At 39.7% G+C, this 17,842-nt stretch overlaps 1 protein-coding gene across 1 annotated transcript in view; it reads right to left on the bottom strand.

Moving 5' to 3' along the window:
- Nucleotides 1-17,842, bottom strand: part of man1a1 (mannosidase, alpha, class 1A, member 1) — a 165,630-nt gene that overhangs the window by 12,304 nt on the left and 135,484 nt on the right. Inside the window, exons 6-11 of the mRNA XM_004550657.3 lie at nucleotides 12,743-12,866; nucleotides 12,316-12,409; nucleotides 5,381-5,496; nucleotides 2,121-2,340; nucleotides 928-1,100; nucleotides 546-661 (exon numbers count right to left, since the gene is read on the bottom strand). Coding sequence (XP_004550714.1) covers nucleotides 546-661; nucleotides 928-1,100; nucleotides 2,121-2,340; nucleotides 5,381-5,496; nucleotides 12,316-12,409; nucleotides 12,743-12,866 — 843 coding nt within the window. The remainder of the gene's footprint in view (nucleotides 1-545; nucleotides 662-927; nucleotides 1,101-2,120; nucleotides 2,341-5,380; nucleotides 5,497-12,315; nucleotides 12,410-12,742; nucleotides 12,867-17,842) is intronic.

The raw sequence follows: 17,842 nt of genomic DNA, 5'->3' as shown, positions 1-17,842 counted from the left end.
ACATTAGGACAATTTGATACTAAATGTGTTTTAAGGACCTGTAGATACTCTGGTTACAATGTTGGGCTGTCCAGGTATAACAGCAACAGCTATGTAATCCCACTGTTCACAGTTTGAGTCCAACTTTTTTTTTAACACTTCAAGTTGTCCCTCTTTCCCTCTGTCCCACATTCTTCCTCCTAAGAAATCCATATTAAACTATCTGCTAAAAGCAAAAAGACCTAAAGATTCTGCTTTAAACACTTTCCCCTCTATTTCTGCCTCATTTGTGAACCTAATATTTTTTCCGTCTTGCAGTAGCTTGCAATTTTGGGCCTAAAATGTACTTTACTTATTTTGTACAGCTACAAAAGTCCCTCAATTTCAGGAAGTGTGTGACACTCTTCCCTGGAGCTTAGTGTGAATGAATGACAACCTGTGTGTGTCTGTGTGGGGCTTGACATCTCTGTCAGTTCGGGGCTGCAGGGTCCTAGTCACACCATAAAATGCAATGACAGCACAATCATAAGAGGACAGAAGTGAAGGGTGTTCAGTTTGTGTCTTACTTGAGCGTCTCGGCCAAGTAGAAGCTCTGCTGCACGTCGTCGTAGTTTGGAGATGAAGCGTAGACATCTCTGATGCCGCTGTAGCCTCCGTCGACTCTACAGTGCTGCTCCAAGGCCTGAATGAGAGACGGTGATGGAGACGGACAGCACGGAGGGAGAGGGAGACAAAGAAGGCCATCGGTGACTGGTGACATAAATCACTGAACCTTAGGGAGGATTATTCACTAAATCATGAGTGACCTTGTGTGAGGTTTTTTTGTTTTTGTTTTTACAGGCAATTTATGGATTTTTAAATAGAAAAACTTTACTTTTCCTTTCAGAATTTTGTCTCCAGTTTTTCTCAAATTAACACAATCTTCGTTTTCATAGATAGATATTTTACCTGTACAGCCTCCCAGCCCCACTCTCTGTATTTGGGGTCATGGGTAAACCTCCACATGTACATGTAGGTCTCAATGACCTCAGGACGGAGGATGAAATACTTCTCGTTCTGGCGGGTGGCGATGGCCTCAACGCCGCCATCGAAACGGAAAGCCTCTGGTCCGAGTTTCAAAGCTGCAAAAGACAAGAACAAGACAAGAAAATGTTCAGAGATGAAGAACAGAACCGTGTTTTTCAGCATATTTATATATTTTGCATGTTTGCACATGTATGGAAAACCACATGATGTAAGGCTTACAGAATAGTGAACATGCCTGGTTTTCTTCCCTTTCACTTTGTTTTTATTATTTATCCATATATTTACATAAAGTAAACTAATATGTAAGTAAGTAAATAAGTAATATATGTAGATGCTGTGCAGAGCAACACCACTAACTTAGAGGTCAGTGGTCACTGAAAAGAATAATGCTATTCAACTGCTAGCGGTGAGGTTTCTCCAGAACTGCATTCAAATCACGATGACTCAGAACACGACCTAAGGATGCATTTAAATGAGGGAGATAAATACAATTATCTGAATTAAGAGGAAAAAGGGAAAAAACTGCATCCTCTTAAAATATGGCATTGATTAAAAATGAGAATTTTAAATGAGTCTAAAAGCACTTTCCCCTCAGTAAGCACTAATTTGAGTGTCTTGATTAAAAAAAATGAACAGTGCATGGACAGCATTCAAAAACCTGACATGAAAGATAATTTGGAGAGTAGTAATCGTTTGGATTGAGCCATATTCAGAAATCTACACATGTTATGGGGCGATCGTGGCTCAAGAGTTGGGAGTTCGCCTTGTAATCGGAAGGTTGCTGGTTCGAGCCCCTGCTTGGACAGTCTCGGTTGTTGTGTCCTTGGGCAAGACACTTCACCTGTTGCCTACTGGTGGGGGTCAGAGGGCCCGGTGGCAGCCTCGCCTCTGTCAGTGGCTGTGGCTACAATGTAGCTTGCCATCACCAGTGTGTGAATGTGTGGATGACTGGATGTGTAAAGTGCTTTGGGGTCCTTAGGGACTAGTAAAGCGCTATACAAATACAGGCCATTTACCATTTATGTCAACAGATTCACTTCTACAATGAAATGCATCTACGCTTAACAAACCAAATCAGAAGTGGGGCAAAAAGATGAAGTGGAGTGTCTGTTTACTTGTCCTGGCATAAGACTCGTGACAGGTGCGAGCGATCTCCGCTGCCTGCTCCATCTGGTGGCCCGTCTTGTCACCGGGCGCCCCATCAGCACCCAGAGCGATCATGCCGCCTGCAAAACAGGTCAGGTGGCCCATCTTATGCTCCAGAAGCCCCCCCTTCCACTCCGCTATGTAGGTCAGCCCATTGGTTGACTTCCTCATCAGGTTGGTTTCTATTGCCTGAAAGAAACGCAGATTACAAACGTGTTAGCAAATCGGCGTCTTCATAGCTTCACCTGCTTTAATTTGAATCACTGAACAACAAAAATCCACTTTGAGCTTTTAGATCAGAGGTGGGCAATTAATTTTCCCAAGAGGCCACATGAGAAACTGGGACTGTTGTGGAGGCCCGCATAAATTAGCTAACTTCAGGTATGCCCAATAACTATCTGATTTCTTTATACCGATTTATCTCTATAGACCAATAAGCTTCTAAAGGGATAAAATTCACACTGAGCATAAGAGAGTTCATCTTATTCGTGTCGCCTTCAACAACAGTCCCAGTCTCTCATGTGGCCCCTTGGGAAAATCAATTGTATTAGACTGAAACTGTTATAACGAGGCTACAATTGATACCGCCAGAGATCTGGGATGACCCCTGAGCCCATGAGAAAACATATGCTTGAAGCTGTGCACAAACATTTCTTTCTAGTCATAATATGTCATAATAATTTCCTCCTTATACTCAGTCTCAGCAGATATCTGCAGATAAGAAAACATGTCAATCCCATTGGGAAATATAGAAATGCTTGTGGCTGTGATTTACCTTCATCACCAAAGACTAGATTGCTAGATATGATTGAAAAACTACAACTAAATCATCTTAAGAGTTACTGATTTGTGTTGGTTCCAGTTGTTATCTCTAATGGATAAGTAGTCCTCCAAAATGAAAAACCTTGTATTTTTCTATTTACAGACCCTTTAAGGAGCACAAATTGTGCAAAAAGTAAAAGTTATTCCTTTTTCTGTTTTGTTGTGACTTTGATAGACCTCCTGCTGCTTCTTCCTCCCGAGCCTCTCCTTGACAAATAAAACAAGAATGCCCATAATCCTCAAAGATCAAGAGGGATTATGGGTAAACTATCCCAGCGTGTTTAAGTCTGAATTTTAGTCGCTGTGTAATATATCCGCTCCCAGTGTGCCACAGAAAGACAGACGGACAATCAGCTTTCTCCAGCTGAGACCCGTCGCTTGTCACCTCAACTTAAGTTGACAATTTGTTCTAACAGAGAAAAGCTGTCTCCGTGTGTCTGTCTGTGCGTGTGTCATCTATCCTTTGGGTTTACGAGTGCTGTTGTTACTGTAGTTGTGTCTTTTGTTATTCAGCAGTAGTCCTGTCAGCTGTGTCATCCTTCCATCTGCTCAAACTCTGTATCAAGCTCCTGAAGATTATATTACTTGAGATAAAAATCACAAAACTCTCCACTTTAGACTAAAATTAAATCTGTGAAATAGCATATTTTAGCATAAAACTACAGAGGCAACAAGTAACACTTGCAAAGCTTCAAAGCTAGACAGAAATAAATACAACAAAAAGGCCACTTTTCAATATCAAAAGATGGCCTCATGCTTGTTTTCCGCTATTACCCAACAACCATTTATTATGACTCAGAGGGTGCACGGAGGATGCAAAACCCCAGAGTAAATCCACACAGTTCACCATCTGTAAACAGACCCTTATGCTGTCAGTTCAGCAAGAACAGCCTCAAATTAGAGGTCACTGGCTGTATGTGTAATACACTCACAGCCTTCCAGAGGTTACCTCGGGATTCCCCATATATTAGCAATAAAATACAAAGCAGATACACAATACTGTCTGCATTACTCACTAAGTGCTAACACATGATAAAGACTGGAAAATAGAATCACGACTAATACTTTGTAAAATTAATTTAGTACTACACAGACTTATTTATACTTTTGGACACTACTAGAGCAGCTTTGCGTGATTCACTATTCAAAATAATCCTTATTTATCTTATACTGGGTCCTGGTGCAGGCCCTCAGTTCATTCCATGCTTTAAACAAGCAGTTTAGCTCCTCCCCCTTTAAGCCAACTGTCTTCTGATTGGCTGCCCTCACAAACAGACGTTTGTAACTGAGCGTATTGAGCAGCATTACCTGTATACACCAACCTCATTATCCTAAGCTTTTGTATGAACATGCACTATTGTAACACAAAATCTTACAATTGTCTAGTTAATTGGAAAAAAAAATTGTTCAAATATCTTCATCAGCAGTTAAAACCCCAAATATTCAGAAAAAGGCAGCAAATCCCTCTAAGTTAAAGGATGAACCTGGACAGTATTTTTGACATTTTGCCTGAAAAATGATTGAGTGATTATCAAAATCACTCGGTCCGGAAACCCACAGGCTTGTTTGCTGACTTGGCCTCTGGCCGCAATGGCAGTTTTTTTCCACAAATAAGCGATATCTGGGCCAAACCTTCCCATTACATCTGCTGCTCATTCTTTACAAATACAGAAGGTTGACGATGTGTCCCAGTTTATGTGAGACTGCACCTCGTTTTCATCCCTTCGTACCACATAATGAGACAATGTTCCACATTTTGATTGGCTCGAGTTTACAAAAGTTACCAAAGCAGGACAGACACTTTTAGAGCAACAGCTGAACAACAAGGACGAAACTTTGAAAGGTAATTCTCACAGGTTTTATTTAGAGGTTACAGATATTTATTTTGCTCTTGTTACTATTATTATAATAAAGAGACAAAAACACAGTAGATTTAACAGGTAACTCTTTTAACAGTTATTTGGATAGAAAAAAAAAGGAATATGATTGTAAGGAAACTTGGAAATTTAGTTGGATAAACTACTGTATATTTGTCATTTATGTGCCAAATATATGTATTTCAAAAAAAAAAAAAGATCACCTCTTAGCATTAGTGGTGTTACTCACACAAACACACAGTTTGTGTCACGTTTGGTTTGCTGCGATGTGGTCACCTAAATCGCAAATACACAAAAAACGCCAAACCAGAACGGTTCTGGTGCAAAAGTAAAACGTTCCTGCAGATATCTGTTTATAAAGAGATCCACTATCACTTGAATGATAGCTCATTTTACTACGTGCTGCAGTTCCAGTGAAGTCTGTGATTGAAACTCTGAATACTTCTTTTTTCCCCCCCTCAATCACAAACAGTCAAAGTCGCCTCAGCTCATTTTGAAAAGCGTGTCATTGTGTGTGTGAGTGTGTGTACCTGCAGGGCATCGTAGTACATCTTCTTGCCTTCCTCATCAGTCTTGTCAGACATCAGCCAGGCCTTGAGCAGGTACTCATAGAAACTGTCACCCAGGCCACCCACGGACACGTGATCTGCAACACACAGATAAAGAAAGGAGTGAAACTCACTTAGACACACAGAAACAAACAGGCCTCCCCATCTGTCTTCTGGGTTAGATCACACTGCCATCCAAAGATCATCCTCACATGACACGGTGTATGTGGAATACCGGTGATCCAAGATAAACAACAGCACTCTGTATGTGTGTGCGTGCTATTTTTTATTGGTGAGCCTTCACAGAGCTGAGCAAGCCGAGCAGCATTTTCGCATTCGTCCTGCTGATGGTCAGCAAAGCCTCATCCATATGCATGCATCATTAACAGAGTCTGAGGTTGTTTGTGGTGTGCAGAGATTAAATGTCAGCTGTGATAATGTTAAAGTGAGGCAAAAAGGAGGACGGAGCTGAACACAGTTTGTTTCTGAGCTGATAACGGTACCCGGCCTTCCTCAAGTTCAATAACAAAAAACAGGAACAGCAGCACCAGCCAATCAGGAGAGATGACACACGCTTCAAACAGACCATCAGCAGTCTGCCAAACGGCATTACAGCTGTGCGATTGGAATAAATTTGTGCAAACATTTTTTTAATATATTATAAACAGAGAGAGGATGGAAACTATGACTTAATCATCACAAGTCACTGCCACAGCTGTTTGGATAAAATACAAACACTTCAAATCACAATATGTAAAAGAGAGAGCCTTTCTGGAGAGCTGCGGTGTGGAGATATTTTTTCAGACAGCGTTAAGCAGCAGAGATCCCCGAGTTATAATTTATTCAACAAATGCCTTCCCCATCACTGTTGCATAATTTCTGTCTAGATGAAAAAATCTAAGACGAGCATAAAAGCGACGATTTTTCCTTCTTTTGTTTGAACTTCCAGTTTCAATTCCAATTGAGTATGTCATCATTTGCATAAAATACTTGGATGAAATCATAGTAGCTGGCTGTGGTTAAGAGTGTCAGCTAAATGCCAACCATTATAATCGTGGATGTGCTCTCAGTGGTTTTTCAGCCCATCACATAATAAAAGCAAGTAAACCACAGGTGCAGATTCAGATTTAGGATACTACAGATACTAACACCCCTTTAATAAAATAGAAGGTGGCAAAAAACAATACCTGACAGAACTCTAATAAAGGCTGAACGCATATCAGTGAAAAAAAGAAAGGAAAAAAAAACATTAATAAAAGTCGATTAAAGGATTTCTAATTTGTTTTGCTGTGGAAATCAAAAGACCTGTATCAGATTTTATGTGGAAAGGTGTTGCAAACATGGCACTATCATAATGTAAAATTGAATAATAGTTTATTTTAAATGTAAAATACTCACAAAGAATTAAAAGTGGAAAAAAGAAAAAACAGTTTTTAAAGTAATTTCAGTCTTCTTTCCCTTCTCTGTGTGCGACTGCTACCTATCAACTCACACTCCACAGTCTAACTGCAATAAATTACAAAGCGCATGATCCTTCTTGTATTGTGTATGCAAAACAATGTTTCAAGCAAAGTCACTTTCTAATCCTTTATTACGCTAATTTGCCTAATCTTTGCAGTTCTTGGCAGGCAGCTGAAATGAAAACGCAGCAGGCTAAAGGGCAATTTTGGTGCCGCTCCCGATGTTGTGTTTAACTCCTGGGGCTCCACAGTTGTGACTAAATTTGGTCAAAATGCAGCATGATGACTAAGAATTTTCTAGATATGCAACATATCAGAAGAAACTGTTTGGCAGTAACCTGACAATTTTTTTGATTTGTTTGAAGCCATGGATATTTAAGATAAATGCTCAAAAAAGGGCACCTGATCAAAACTTTTCGCCAGTCTCATACTGGTTTAATCTGTCTCTGCTGACTGCTTGAGCTGCTGTGACAAAGCATGTGTTTTTGCACACAGTCCAATACTCCATGCATTCCAATAATCCCTTTTCTTTTGGCTAAACAAACCTGGTAAAAATAATCTGGAAGGTAGTACAGTAAATTCAACTGTTGCCTTAAAATGCTTTATGCTGTGAGGTTAAGATCCTGCAATATTAGCCAGACAGTCCCTATGATTACAAAGGTGACGTTTGGAAAAGATGACGTTTAGGAAGAGACCTCCAGCAGAACCAGAGTCAGAGAGGGGCAGATGTCTGTTAAAACTGAAAAAAGCAAACAAACAAGCCAAAAAAACTCTGCAAGGTATGAGAGAGATACAGTAGTGGCATGTAAACACATCGGGAGTGAAAAGAGGTTATTGAAGTGCATCATGGGAACCTCCCAGCAGTCTGAGCATCTAGCACCATAACTAAAGGATTGTTCAGGCTTACCTAACCCAGCCCTAACTACAAACTTTATAAAAACAAGCAAAGTTTTAAGCCTAATCTTATAAAACCAGAAGGAATGTCTCCAGAAACTAAAGAAGGAGCTGGTTGCCTGAAAGCTGAAGGCTCCCATTCTACTTTTAGAAACTCTAGGAACATGTCAGCCTGTAGCTTGACAGCAAAGTCCTCTGCTGGGATAACATGATGCTATGAGGTCTTTAAGGCATGATGGGGCCTGATGATTCATGCTGATATATGTGAGGACTTAACAAATTCAGGATTTAACAGAGAGCAAGTGAGAAGATATGAATCTGGGAGAATCACAATCTCCCCTTGTAACCCCTGTTTGCCCTCCATGTGGGCATTTTTGTAATAAGGTGACTAAATGTTGTTTGGACATGTGTCTGTCTCTGTAGCTTCAAGAACCTGGCATCCACCTTCTAATTTAAATCGCTATAATAAATTTATTAAGCCACTGGTTTCTGCTCTCTAGTGGTCAACCCCACTTAAACCAGCTTTAAGAACAGGCTGAAAAACTGATTTTGATATGCAGGCCCACTCTTTCCGCTTGTCAGTGTCACTTTAATTATATGTACCCAGCTGGCAGTTTCCTCCAACGTATGACAAGTGCTGTTAGAAAGGAGAGGCTTTTAGTGCTGGGTTCCTCTCCCAAACTATAAGTTACATCACCTCCACATTATACACCTTTCTTTATGTTCTTGTCCTTTCTCCTCTCTCTTTGTGATCAAGACTTCCATTATTTCCTCTTCCTCCAGCTTCACGTCTCTATCATTATTATCATTACCTGTTCAGTCGCACGGTGTGACGAGTCCGATAATGGCTTTAAAATTACACCCTGTTACCTGCGCCTTGTCAGAAGCATGAGCGTGCGGACCTTTGCAGCACCGGAGATGTTAAAGACGTGCCTTGGAGTGAGTATGAAAATACCTGACAGTGACACGGGTAAATAGTGGGTTTCAATAATTTAAAGAAAGTCAAGGTTCAAATGGAAAGTGTGATGACACAGTGAGGAGAAAGAAAGAGAACAGGAAGAGGATATTCCACTTTAGGCCCATCTGCAGAAACACTTCCTCTGCTGCTAGTGTAAAGGATTTTCTCTTTAGAGTGGGCCTCTCCATTTCGGCATGACCTTAGAAGTGTCCAAGTCATTCAAAGGCCTTGGAGATTAGTCTCTTAATCTGAGCCCCAACTGACATCTTTCCTATCTGGATTTAGGAAAATGTGTCACAGAGTGGTGTCAGGGTTATCTAATAGACTAAGGGAGAGGCGTGGCAAATTAGTTTAAAGATACCCCGCTCTGGAACAAACTTCGGGACTGGGGGACAATGCGTCAACATGTATTAATCCTCTATATCAAGATTACTGCATAGGTAATTCTGCATGACTCATTCCAGCTTCCTGAGTGTCCCTGGCCTAACAAAAGCTCCACAACAGCTACAAGCAGTACAACTTAACACATTTTTATTAAGCTAATTTAAACTAATATTGGATCATTCTGTCAGCCTGTTTAACTACTGAAACAGCATATATCAACTTTGTTTAACGGACAAATATTAGCACTCTTTATCTTCAGTCACTGTTAACAGAGCTCCATAATATTTATACAGAACTTTCATTCGGTAAACTTTAATTAAATCTCATTTGCATAGGGATCATTTAAGATAAACACAACTGGGTAAGACATAAGTAGACAGATAAAACAAAAAACAAAGAAAGTGAAATAATCTGAATGAAAGTTATGAAAGTGACAATCGTTACGGCGAAAGTGCAGATCCTTAAGATAACATAAAGCCCAAGTTTCTTAATACTCCGAAGTTTACAATGGTTACAAAGTAAAAGCGCTACCAGCAGCAGTTATTTTCACTGTTTATTGTGATGCTTCTTTTCTCAGGGTTTGCTTTCGTTGCTTTCATGTGAGTAATTCGAGCCAAACCTTCGTGTTCGTGACTTTGGCGTCAACGGACCGTAAAATCCACGTTGCTGATGAACTCAAGGTTTCAATTGTGAGTTTCAAGCCTCACTGAAACCAACACCATGTCCATTTAGTAAATTATGGTCCCCATTGGAACCAAAAATGACAATAAAGCAGCGCATGCTTCAGGTTACGAGTCATATTAATAGTCTTCTGTATACCCAACCTAAGCACAAAACACTAATGAATGCAGTAAGTAATAAGCAAATCTATAAGCCAACGTTTAAGAGGAAAGTTTGTCAGTTCTGTCAAAAAGAGCCTCAATTAAACAGCAAAGTGCATGAAAGAAAGAGAGGGGGGCATGTTAAGTATACTCAGGCCCAGATAAGGAGGGGAGGGGACATTCGTGCTCTGGTACGGTTTAAAGAGAAGTTATCTAAAATTATGGTAAAGGATCATTAATGCACAATAAATGGTGGTAAGTTCACAGAAAATTTGAAAAATAATTGCCACCCTTTCAAAGTGTCAATCTGAGCTGAAGACAGAGTAATGCCTACAATAAGATGGTATCTCTTGGTTTTAGTCAGTCCAAATTGCAGGTGTAGATCTCTTTTCTTTAAAAGATCGACACAAAGTACACTGCAGTAATCTAGACGAGCTGTAATTTGCATGCATTAGTGTGTCATTGTCATTGTGGATAAAAACGATCTAACCTTGCTGACATTCTTCAAGTGATAAATGCAAATTTTATTAATATTTCTGATACCAGACTCAAAGTCTCGCTAATTATTAACCCAAAGATTTCAACCCACAATTTTCATTTTAATTACACACTGATCCATTTCACCTTTATTCTGTGGAGGAAGTTATGACTCAGTCTTGCATTTGTGCCCGAGATAAATCTTAAAATGTGCAAACACAACAGGAACGCTTGATTAACGTACTTTAGTATTACGTATAAAAATTATTGTCCAAAGCAAAGGCATAAACTAGCAAGAAAACGACAAGTTCAAGGGTCGAGCATTACAGCACACAGAGGAGATGTTTACTTTCTCGTTAATCAGTGAACGAACCCGAGAAGATTAACACAGTTTTTATCCGCCACATGTTAAGGATGGCCCAGAGTACTCAAAGCAGCCTTCTAAACACTCATATCTCAAATAAGCTTTAATGGAAGAACTGGGGGGCAGCTAAATCCCCAAATGAGAAAGAAAGAAAGAGTTCAACATGTGAAGGGTGTTGGCTGTGATTGGTGATGCTTAGCCAGCGGAAACCTGGGACTCAAACGTTACTGCCTTTTTATTGTGTCAAGACAAACAAACGCAAACAGTTCATGCGAGCGGCAACTTTGATTTGGATGCAGTTATGCCATCTGTGAAACATCTGGCACACTCTGACTGTAGCATCTGGTGAGTAGGCAGGAACTTTAAAGTGGACATAAAACACTACATGTATCGAGGCTATTTGAAACCATGGATGCCTACTCTCAAAAACTCTCACAGATCTAACACTGTTTGTGAAACTGGGTTTAAGAAGCATCTAAAGTTTAAGTTTAGAGTATGTTTAGCATCATCTTGTGCCTATAAAGAACGTGACAGCACTGTGGTGCTGCTAATGGACCTACAATAGTGTATGTTAGCTAATTAGTGACCAATAAGTCTAAAAGACACTAAACCTATAAATCAGTCTAAGGCAGTCACTTTTGTACTAGCCCTGGCTGCAGCAATGAATTCTACATAAAAAAAACAAAGGATATGCTTGTGCACTTTCACTCTCTTAAGTAGGTACTTCAAACAAACAAAAGAAAGATCTAACGACGGCCAAAAATATGGAGCAAGAATCCTGGATGTGCACAAAACAGCTTCTCAATGATGCAATCAAAACAACTTGGATTCCCAAAGTTTGTTATCTTACGTTGACTTTATATAAAGCTCTCTCATAACTATATCCAAAAAATTTAGTTTATTGCACAGCTTCTGATATGTAAACTGCAAATAAACAGTGCACCATTTTGCCTCAAATCCTCGTACAGCACACCTCTCGGCTCAGTGAACCACACACGTGTGGCGGTATGGCCTGACTGGTCAGTCAAACTGGCAATGACTTGTCACATATGTTTTTAAAAGTAGCCAATATAGACGTCTACCACATCATTTTTGAACTTTTACTTGTTTTTAGCCAGTGCCATTTAGACATTCATTAGATATCCAACCTAGTGAGAGTATTCAGCGGTTAAAAGTTAATTGGTGAATAGCAGGAATTAGCTTGATTTTAAGCCTTTGCAATAGCGTGAAAAGATTTCAAATGTAGATGTTAAATAGTCCTCTGAATGGCTGACTGGATTTGTCCCAGAAAATAACGTCCACAGAGGTTTAATTGGTGCTTGAGCCCCCCCCCCTCATAAATTATCCTTTGAGCTTTCATCTTCTCTTATTACTTTTTCCCTGCTGTATAACTATATTTTATTGTGTGGATTATTTCTTTTTGTAAAGCATTTTGTAACACTGTTTTTGAAAAGTACTATACAAACGTTTAAAGCAATATTAGCATACATGTAAGCAATACAAATAAAAAGGGAAGAAAGAACAAAATACAGGTTGTGAAACTGGGAATCAGGACTTACGTTGGCCCCACTGTCCACTGTTGGGATTCAGGTAGTTGGGGTATAGCCCCTGAGGTTTTTCCAGGCGATTGAGTACTTTACGGATGTTCATTACCTAATATTAAAAGAAAGAAAAAAAGAACATAAATATTTCTTAAAATTCTCAAAAGTTGCAAAATATGCACATTATATTTTATTATACAAGGGACTAGCTAGTTAGCAGGCTAATTTTACTAAATATCTATACACAACAATACTAAGATGTAATTGATATCAATTAATGTGAACTGTTTATCTCCGGTTCAGGATTTTTGTTTTTCTTTATGTAATAAAGAACTAATACTCTTACATACTCATCTTTATCTGGACTCTGGACTGGTATATTTCATTGCTTAGATATTTTTTTTATTACAAAAAAACATCTTTTAAAAGTCTCTGTGTCTGTTACCTTCTGAGCAAACTCTGGATTTCCTGAGAGTCTGCTGAGGTGCATAAACTCCAGATGCAGGGTGCCATACTCTGCCAGGATGCTGCTACCACCCGATGCCCATGGCCAGTTCCTACCAATACCACTGCACAAACACAGAAGCAGAAGGAGACAGAAATGTATGTTAAACGCAAAAACAATAATAAGTGTGACATTTTTCGATTTTCACTGTATGGAATATTTTTTTAGGACATGCCAGAAACACCTCACCTCAGAGGTGCCCCGGGAGGCTTCCTAGCCAAATGTCCAAACCACCTCAATTGGGTGTTTTTGATATGGAGGAGTAGCGCCTCTCCCAAATAACTAAGCTCCTCATACTCTAAGATAGAGCCCAGACACCCTACAGAAGAAGCTCATTTCCACCGCTTGCATTCGTATCCACAGACTCATTCTTCTGGTCACTGCCCAGAGCTCATGGCTATAGGTGAGCGTAAGAACATAGACTGACAGCTTAGTTTTCATGCTTGGTTCTGCTGCACCACACCAGACTGGTATAGTGTGCAAATCACTGCTGATGCTGAACTAATCCATATGTCAATCTCCCGCTCCCTCACTCTTGAACAACTACAGCGATTACATTTCCTGTCTGGCTTGGGAACGCCTTGGTATCCACTCCCAAAAGAGCTGGATGAGGTCACTAAGGAGTGGGAGGTATGGGCTTAGACTGCTGCCCCCGTGATCCGGACTCAGATAAGTGACAGAAAATGGATGGATGAATGACGAACAAATGCATGACAAAAATAAAGCAAATCAGAACAAATGAGTAACATAATAAAACTTTTAACTTGGGCACATACCCGCAAACTTACAACACCCATTCCCACTAAACAGGCAGAAAGTCTTTAAAAAGCCATCTTGAAACTCTTACTTAGAAACCAAACTCCTTAAAAATCTGAAGACTGCTAAACAGTTCCTGAAAGTTTGATCTTATTTTTAAAAGTAATTACTATTCAACCGATTTTCACTCTGAAGGCATTTACAAATAGATTCCTTAAATAGATAAAGAGCAGGGTATGTTAATGACACTAAAATTAAACCAAACGTTACACTCCGTTTGTTATATTTATGCACATGTCTGTTTTTCCCACAGTCTTCACCTGGCAGCACATCATTCTTTGAGTTTACCCGTCAGTCAAAAGGAAACTTGTTGGAGCCTGTTCTCTGCCAGGAAACAAAAAAAAGGTGCGTCTGCTCTCGGGCCATATGTGAGAGTTACCAACCTTGGCGTGCTTGACAAGGACAGAAGACCTTGCAACTGGGAGTGTGTGCATGTAAGTGTGTGTGCTGGATCATTACAGCCACTGACAGATCACTTTCAGACCAAGGACTGATGACTCTGGTGGTGGTGCCTGAAGTAACTACTCATGAATACATATGAACTATTTACTACACTGTCAAGCACACCGGGATGTCGGCCCTACAGCAACTACATATGGACACATGTACTACACAAACACACACACACACACACACTGAAGCAGAGGAGACATCCAACAAATGAGAAGAAGGGGGAGGAGAAGGAGTGTGGATTGGGAGATGTGCTGCACAAACACACACACACACACACACACACACACACACACACACACACACACACATAGAGACAAACCCACACATCTCTTTAAAGAGGTGGATGAACATACTAATTATGCCCCCCTTCTTCAACTCATCATGTTGCATAAGCCATAATTTGTTTCCCATTACACCACAGATTTAATCAAGTCAACCAAACACAGGGACGACCACTGCCGCATCAGGCAGCGAACACAGAGTCTGGCAACTGTCAGAAAGCAGGAATGGTGAGAAAACATCCCATCACTGCACACCCTGATTAATTTGGGGGTCAGCTCCCAGCAAAAATTTAATTGGCACTGTCACACCGCTGAGATTGTGTATAAACACACACATATATTTTGGATTAAGTTTTTAAGCTACATTTTAGTCAAACACTATTCCTTCATCTCCGCCGCCTATCATTCAACCGTAGTTTTGATCTGTCTATCCATATTTTTAGTCCCTTTATAAAACCCTGTGATGAACAGTAAATCCTTTTGCTTGTATGGGTGGGATTGAGAGACAACGCACACCTTTCCAGCTCGCCCCTGTCCACCTCAATCCCCCTGAAGCCCCGCTGCAAGAAGCACCAAATCCATGTTAGGGAGTCTAAAACAAAAGAGAGCCAGACAAAACCTAAAACCCCCAACGGTGCCTTTCAACTTTCTTTGTTAAGAAGGGCTTTCTGCTTCAGGCTCTGGGTGTGCCCACATAAAAAGGGGCATTTCAGAAAGATCCCTGTGAGCGCCACCATTCCCAATCAAATAAGTTATCAAATTATGATGTAAAAATAACCTGGTGATTTAGTGCACAGAGTGGTAAAACCAACATTTATGTTCAAGTTAATTATTTTATCGCTGAACGCGCTCTCTGTGCTGCTGTTTAGTTCTAAGGTGACAGCTGGAGATTAAAGCTCTGAAACTTGTCCCCTAATATAAAGAAGACACGGAAATCACTTCAATTTGTTACAGATCAAAGTGAAATTAATTTGATTGCTGATTTGATTAATCACACATTTTAGTACTTACGGCCTTTTTTTGTGCAGTACCGTTAACAAATGTCATGAATATAACACTATGCTTAAATTACTGAATCAGTTCTGTGCTTGGATGAATAATCTCACTTCTTTCATTCTTAGCAAAGCATGCAATGCATGTTAGAAACAAAGCTTCAGGGCTAAAAAATAAAGCTAACATGTGGTTCCTCTAACGGCCACTTGACGTTGACTCTAAGAAATCCTCAGACTCTCGTGTTAAAATGTCCAGCTTTAGAGTACTAAAAATCATTTTACTACCAGTTTCAAAGAAACAGTTTTAGTCTCTGTGTTCAGTTTTAAAAACAGCTACTGAAACAAATTTGCACTGGGTGAAATGATGGTGAAAAATCTGCTTCACAGACGTTCACATTGATTCTTGTGAGCACCCAGAGCAATGTGATTACTCTGGGTGCTCTTGGCTTGAAGAAAAGACAATAAAACTGTAGGACTGTTTTGGTAAGTTCTACAAATCTGTTCATGTGGTTTTTGTGAGCAAATCTTTGTGGGTTTCCAAAAACAATCCAGAAACTGTATTTGTGTGATTAAACACTGTAAGAGATCAGGTAGTGGTAGTCTTTACCTGGGGAATTCAAATAATTTGTAATAATTGTGAAGGTAATCGGTGCCATAATTAAAAAATAATCATAATTCCACTGAAAATTACCCTCCACATTTAGCCAGACACTAATAGTCTGGTGCAAATTAACATGAGGCTGTTTTGGATGACCTTTTCCCTTTTGCAAACTTTATTTTTAAATGTTTTTCTCCTGGCTTTTTCTTACACAAAAGAGGCTGCTCTGGTAATTACAAAAGAAAGTTTGGACGGCATGTTGTTTGTAGCCAAACAACATGGAGACCTATCAACAGCGAGATCCAGGTCACATCCATTAGAAGAGTGAAATCTCGAAGGGTGGTGAGATAGATGAGATGCTTAACAGTCTATTAATATTAATGCTAGCTCTGTAGCTAGGGACCAAAGATGTCGCCGTCAAGTAAAACACAGAGCTGCTTGTCCTATGTGAGCATAAACATGTGATTTATTTCCTAAAGCACATGTGTTCTCCTGGTGAGACTAATTTTGTGTGAATGGGGCTAAAGGCTGACTCTTTGCTGTTGGCTGCTTGCAGAAACAGTGTGAACAAATGCGTGGATGAAATGATGTATTAATGCTCATAAACTCAATAATTTGGAGTCAGAGATCCGGCTCTGCTCCATTTTGGACTAAATTAACCTGTGGAGGAACACTTTGTTATCGCTATTCTGATGGAAACCAGTCCCCTCCTGTACTGGGACTGGAAACTGGCCTCCATCCATCCATTGGCATACAGAACAATGCATCTGTCTTAGACTATTTGAGTCTACTGTTGTATTTGACTACTGATGCAAATGTCCTAGTGGTTCAGTTTCCAGGGCCCTGTTGACAACAGCATGCTCTACATCCCATTTCTCACATGGCATGTAATAGGACTTATTAGCTCTAATCTTTGAAACACATTATTTAGTTTATGCAGTCTTTGCACTACAGAATACATAAAGTGCAATATTATAAAAACGTTGTACAACTGGTCAAAGTTTCGCCTCAGCTGGCTTTCGTCCTAATTTGCAGAAAATTTTCACCCAAGATGTCTAATCCAAAATGATAACAGAGTTCTCCCTGTTGCCTGTTTTTCTTTTTTTTGTGATCTCAGTGGGCTTCATTTCCACAGCAGCGAGGGGTATGAAGGTTCATATTAAACTCTGGATGAATATAAAGTCTCGGTTTATTGAATTCAGTTCTCGAACAGTCACAGCGGTGCTTCTCACTTCTCATCGACATGCTGGCTTTTGACAAAATGTTGTGCCGATGAGCCACGCTTTATACCAAACAGTAATATTAGAGTGCAGCACACTGAAAAACGTTTGGTTATTCTCTTTAAAAACCAAGCTGTAAATGTTAATCAATTTGCTACTGTGACCTAGAACTAGAGGACTTTCAGAGATTATATGAGGCTTACATCAGCGTATTAAAGCCGATATTGAACTTTCATTATAAGTTAAGAAGATGAGCCAACATGATCCACCTCTGATAGGAGTGATAGGATGGCGTTTGTTTGTTTAACAGGAACTCTTTTTTAAATTAATTTCCTTGCCTCACATTTCCCCTTTTATATTCATTAAGGGGCAGATATTATGCCATGCAGAATTTAATCCCAGTAATATCTCTCTGTTAAACAGAACAGATTATATCACACTACTTACATTTGACTATTAATCATTCAGTCCAAACGGTAACTTATCACTGTTTCACTTTTGACTTAAGTTTCAAAAACCTATGATTCCAGGTCACTTGGGTAAAGTTTGACAAGGTCCTGCTTATTAAAACACTATGGATACATTTGAAAGCCTTCTTAGAAACAAAGCAATGCCATTCTTCCTAATTTTTGTACTCCTATGAAAAATTATGTACACTCCTACTGCTTCCATAGCAATTA

Source organism: Maylandia zebra, linkage group LG15, assembly GCF_041146795.1.
Source record: "Maylandia zebra isolate NMK-2024a linkage group LG15, Mzebra_GT3a, whole genome shotgun sequence".
Classification (NCBI taxonomy): domain Eukaryota; kingdom Metazoa; phylum Chordata; class Actinopteri; order Cichliformes; family Cichlidae; genus Maylandia; species Maylandia zebra.
Note: the sequence above shows the minus strand (reverse complement) of the source record. Positions and strands in the feature narration are given on the sequence as shown.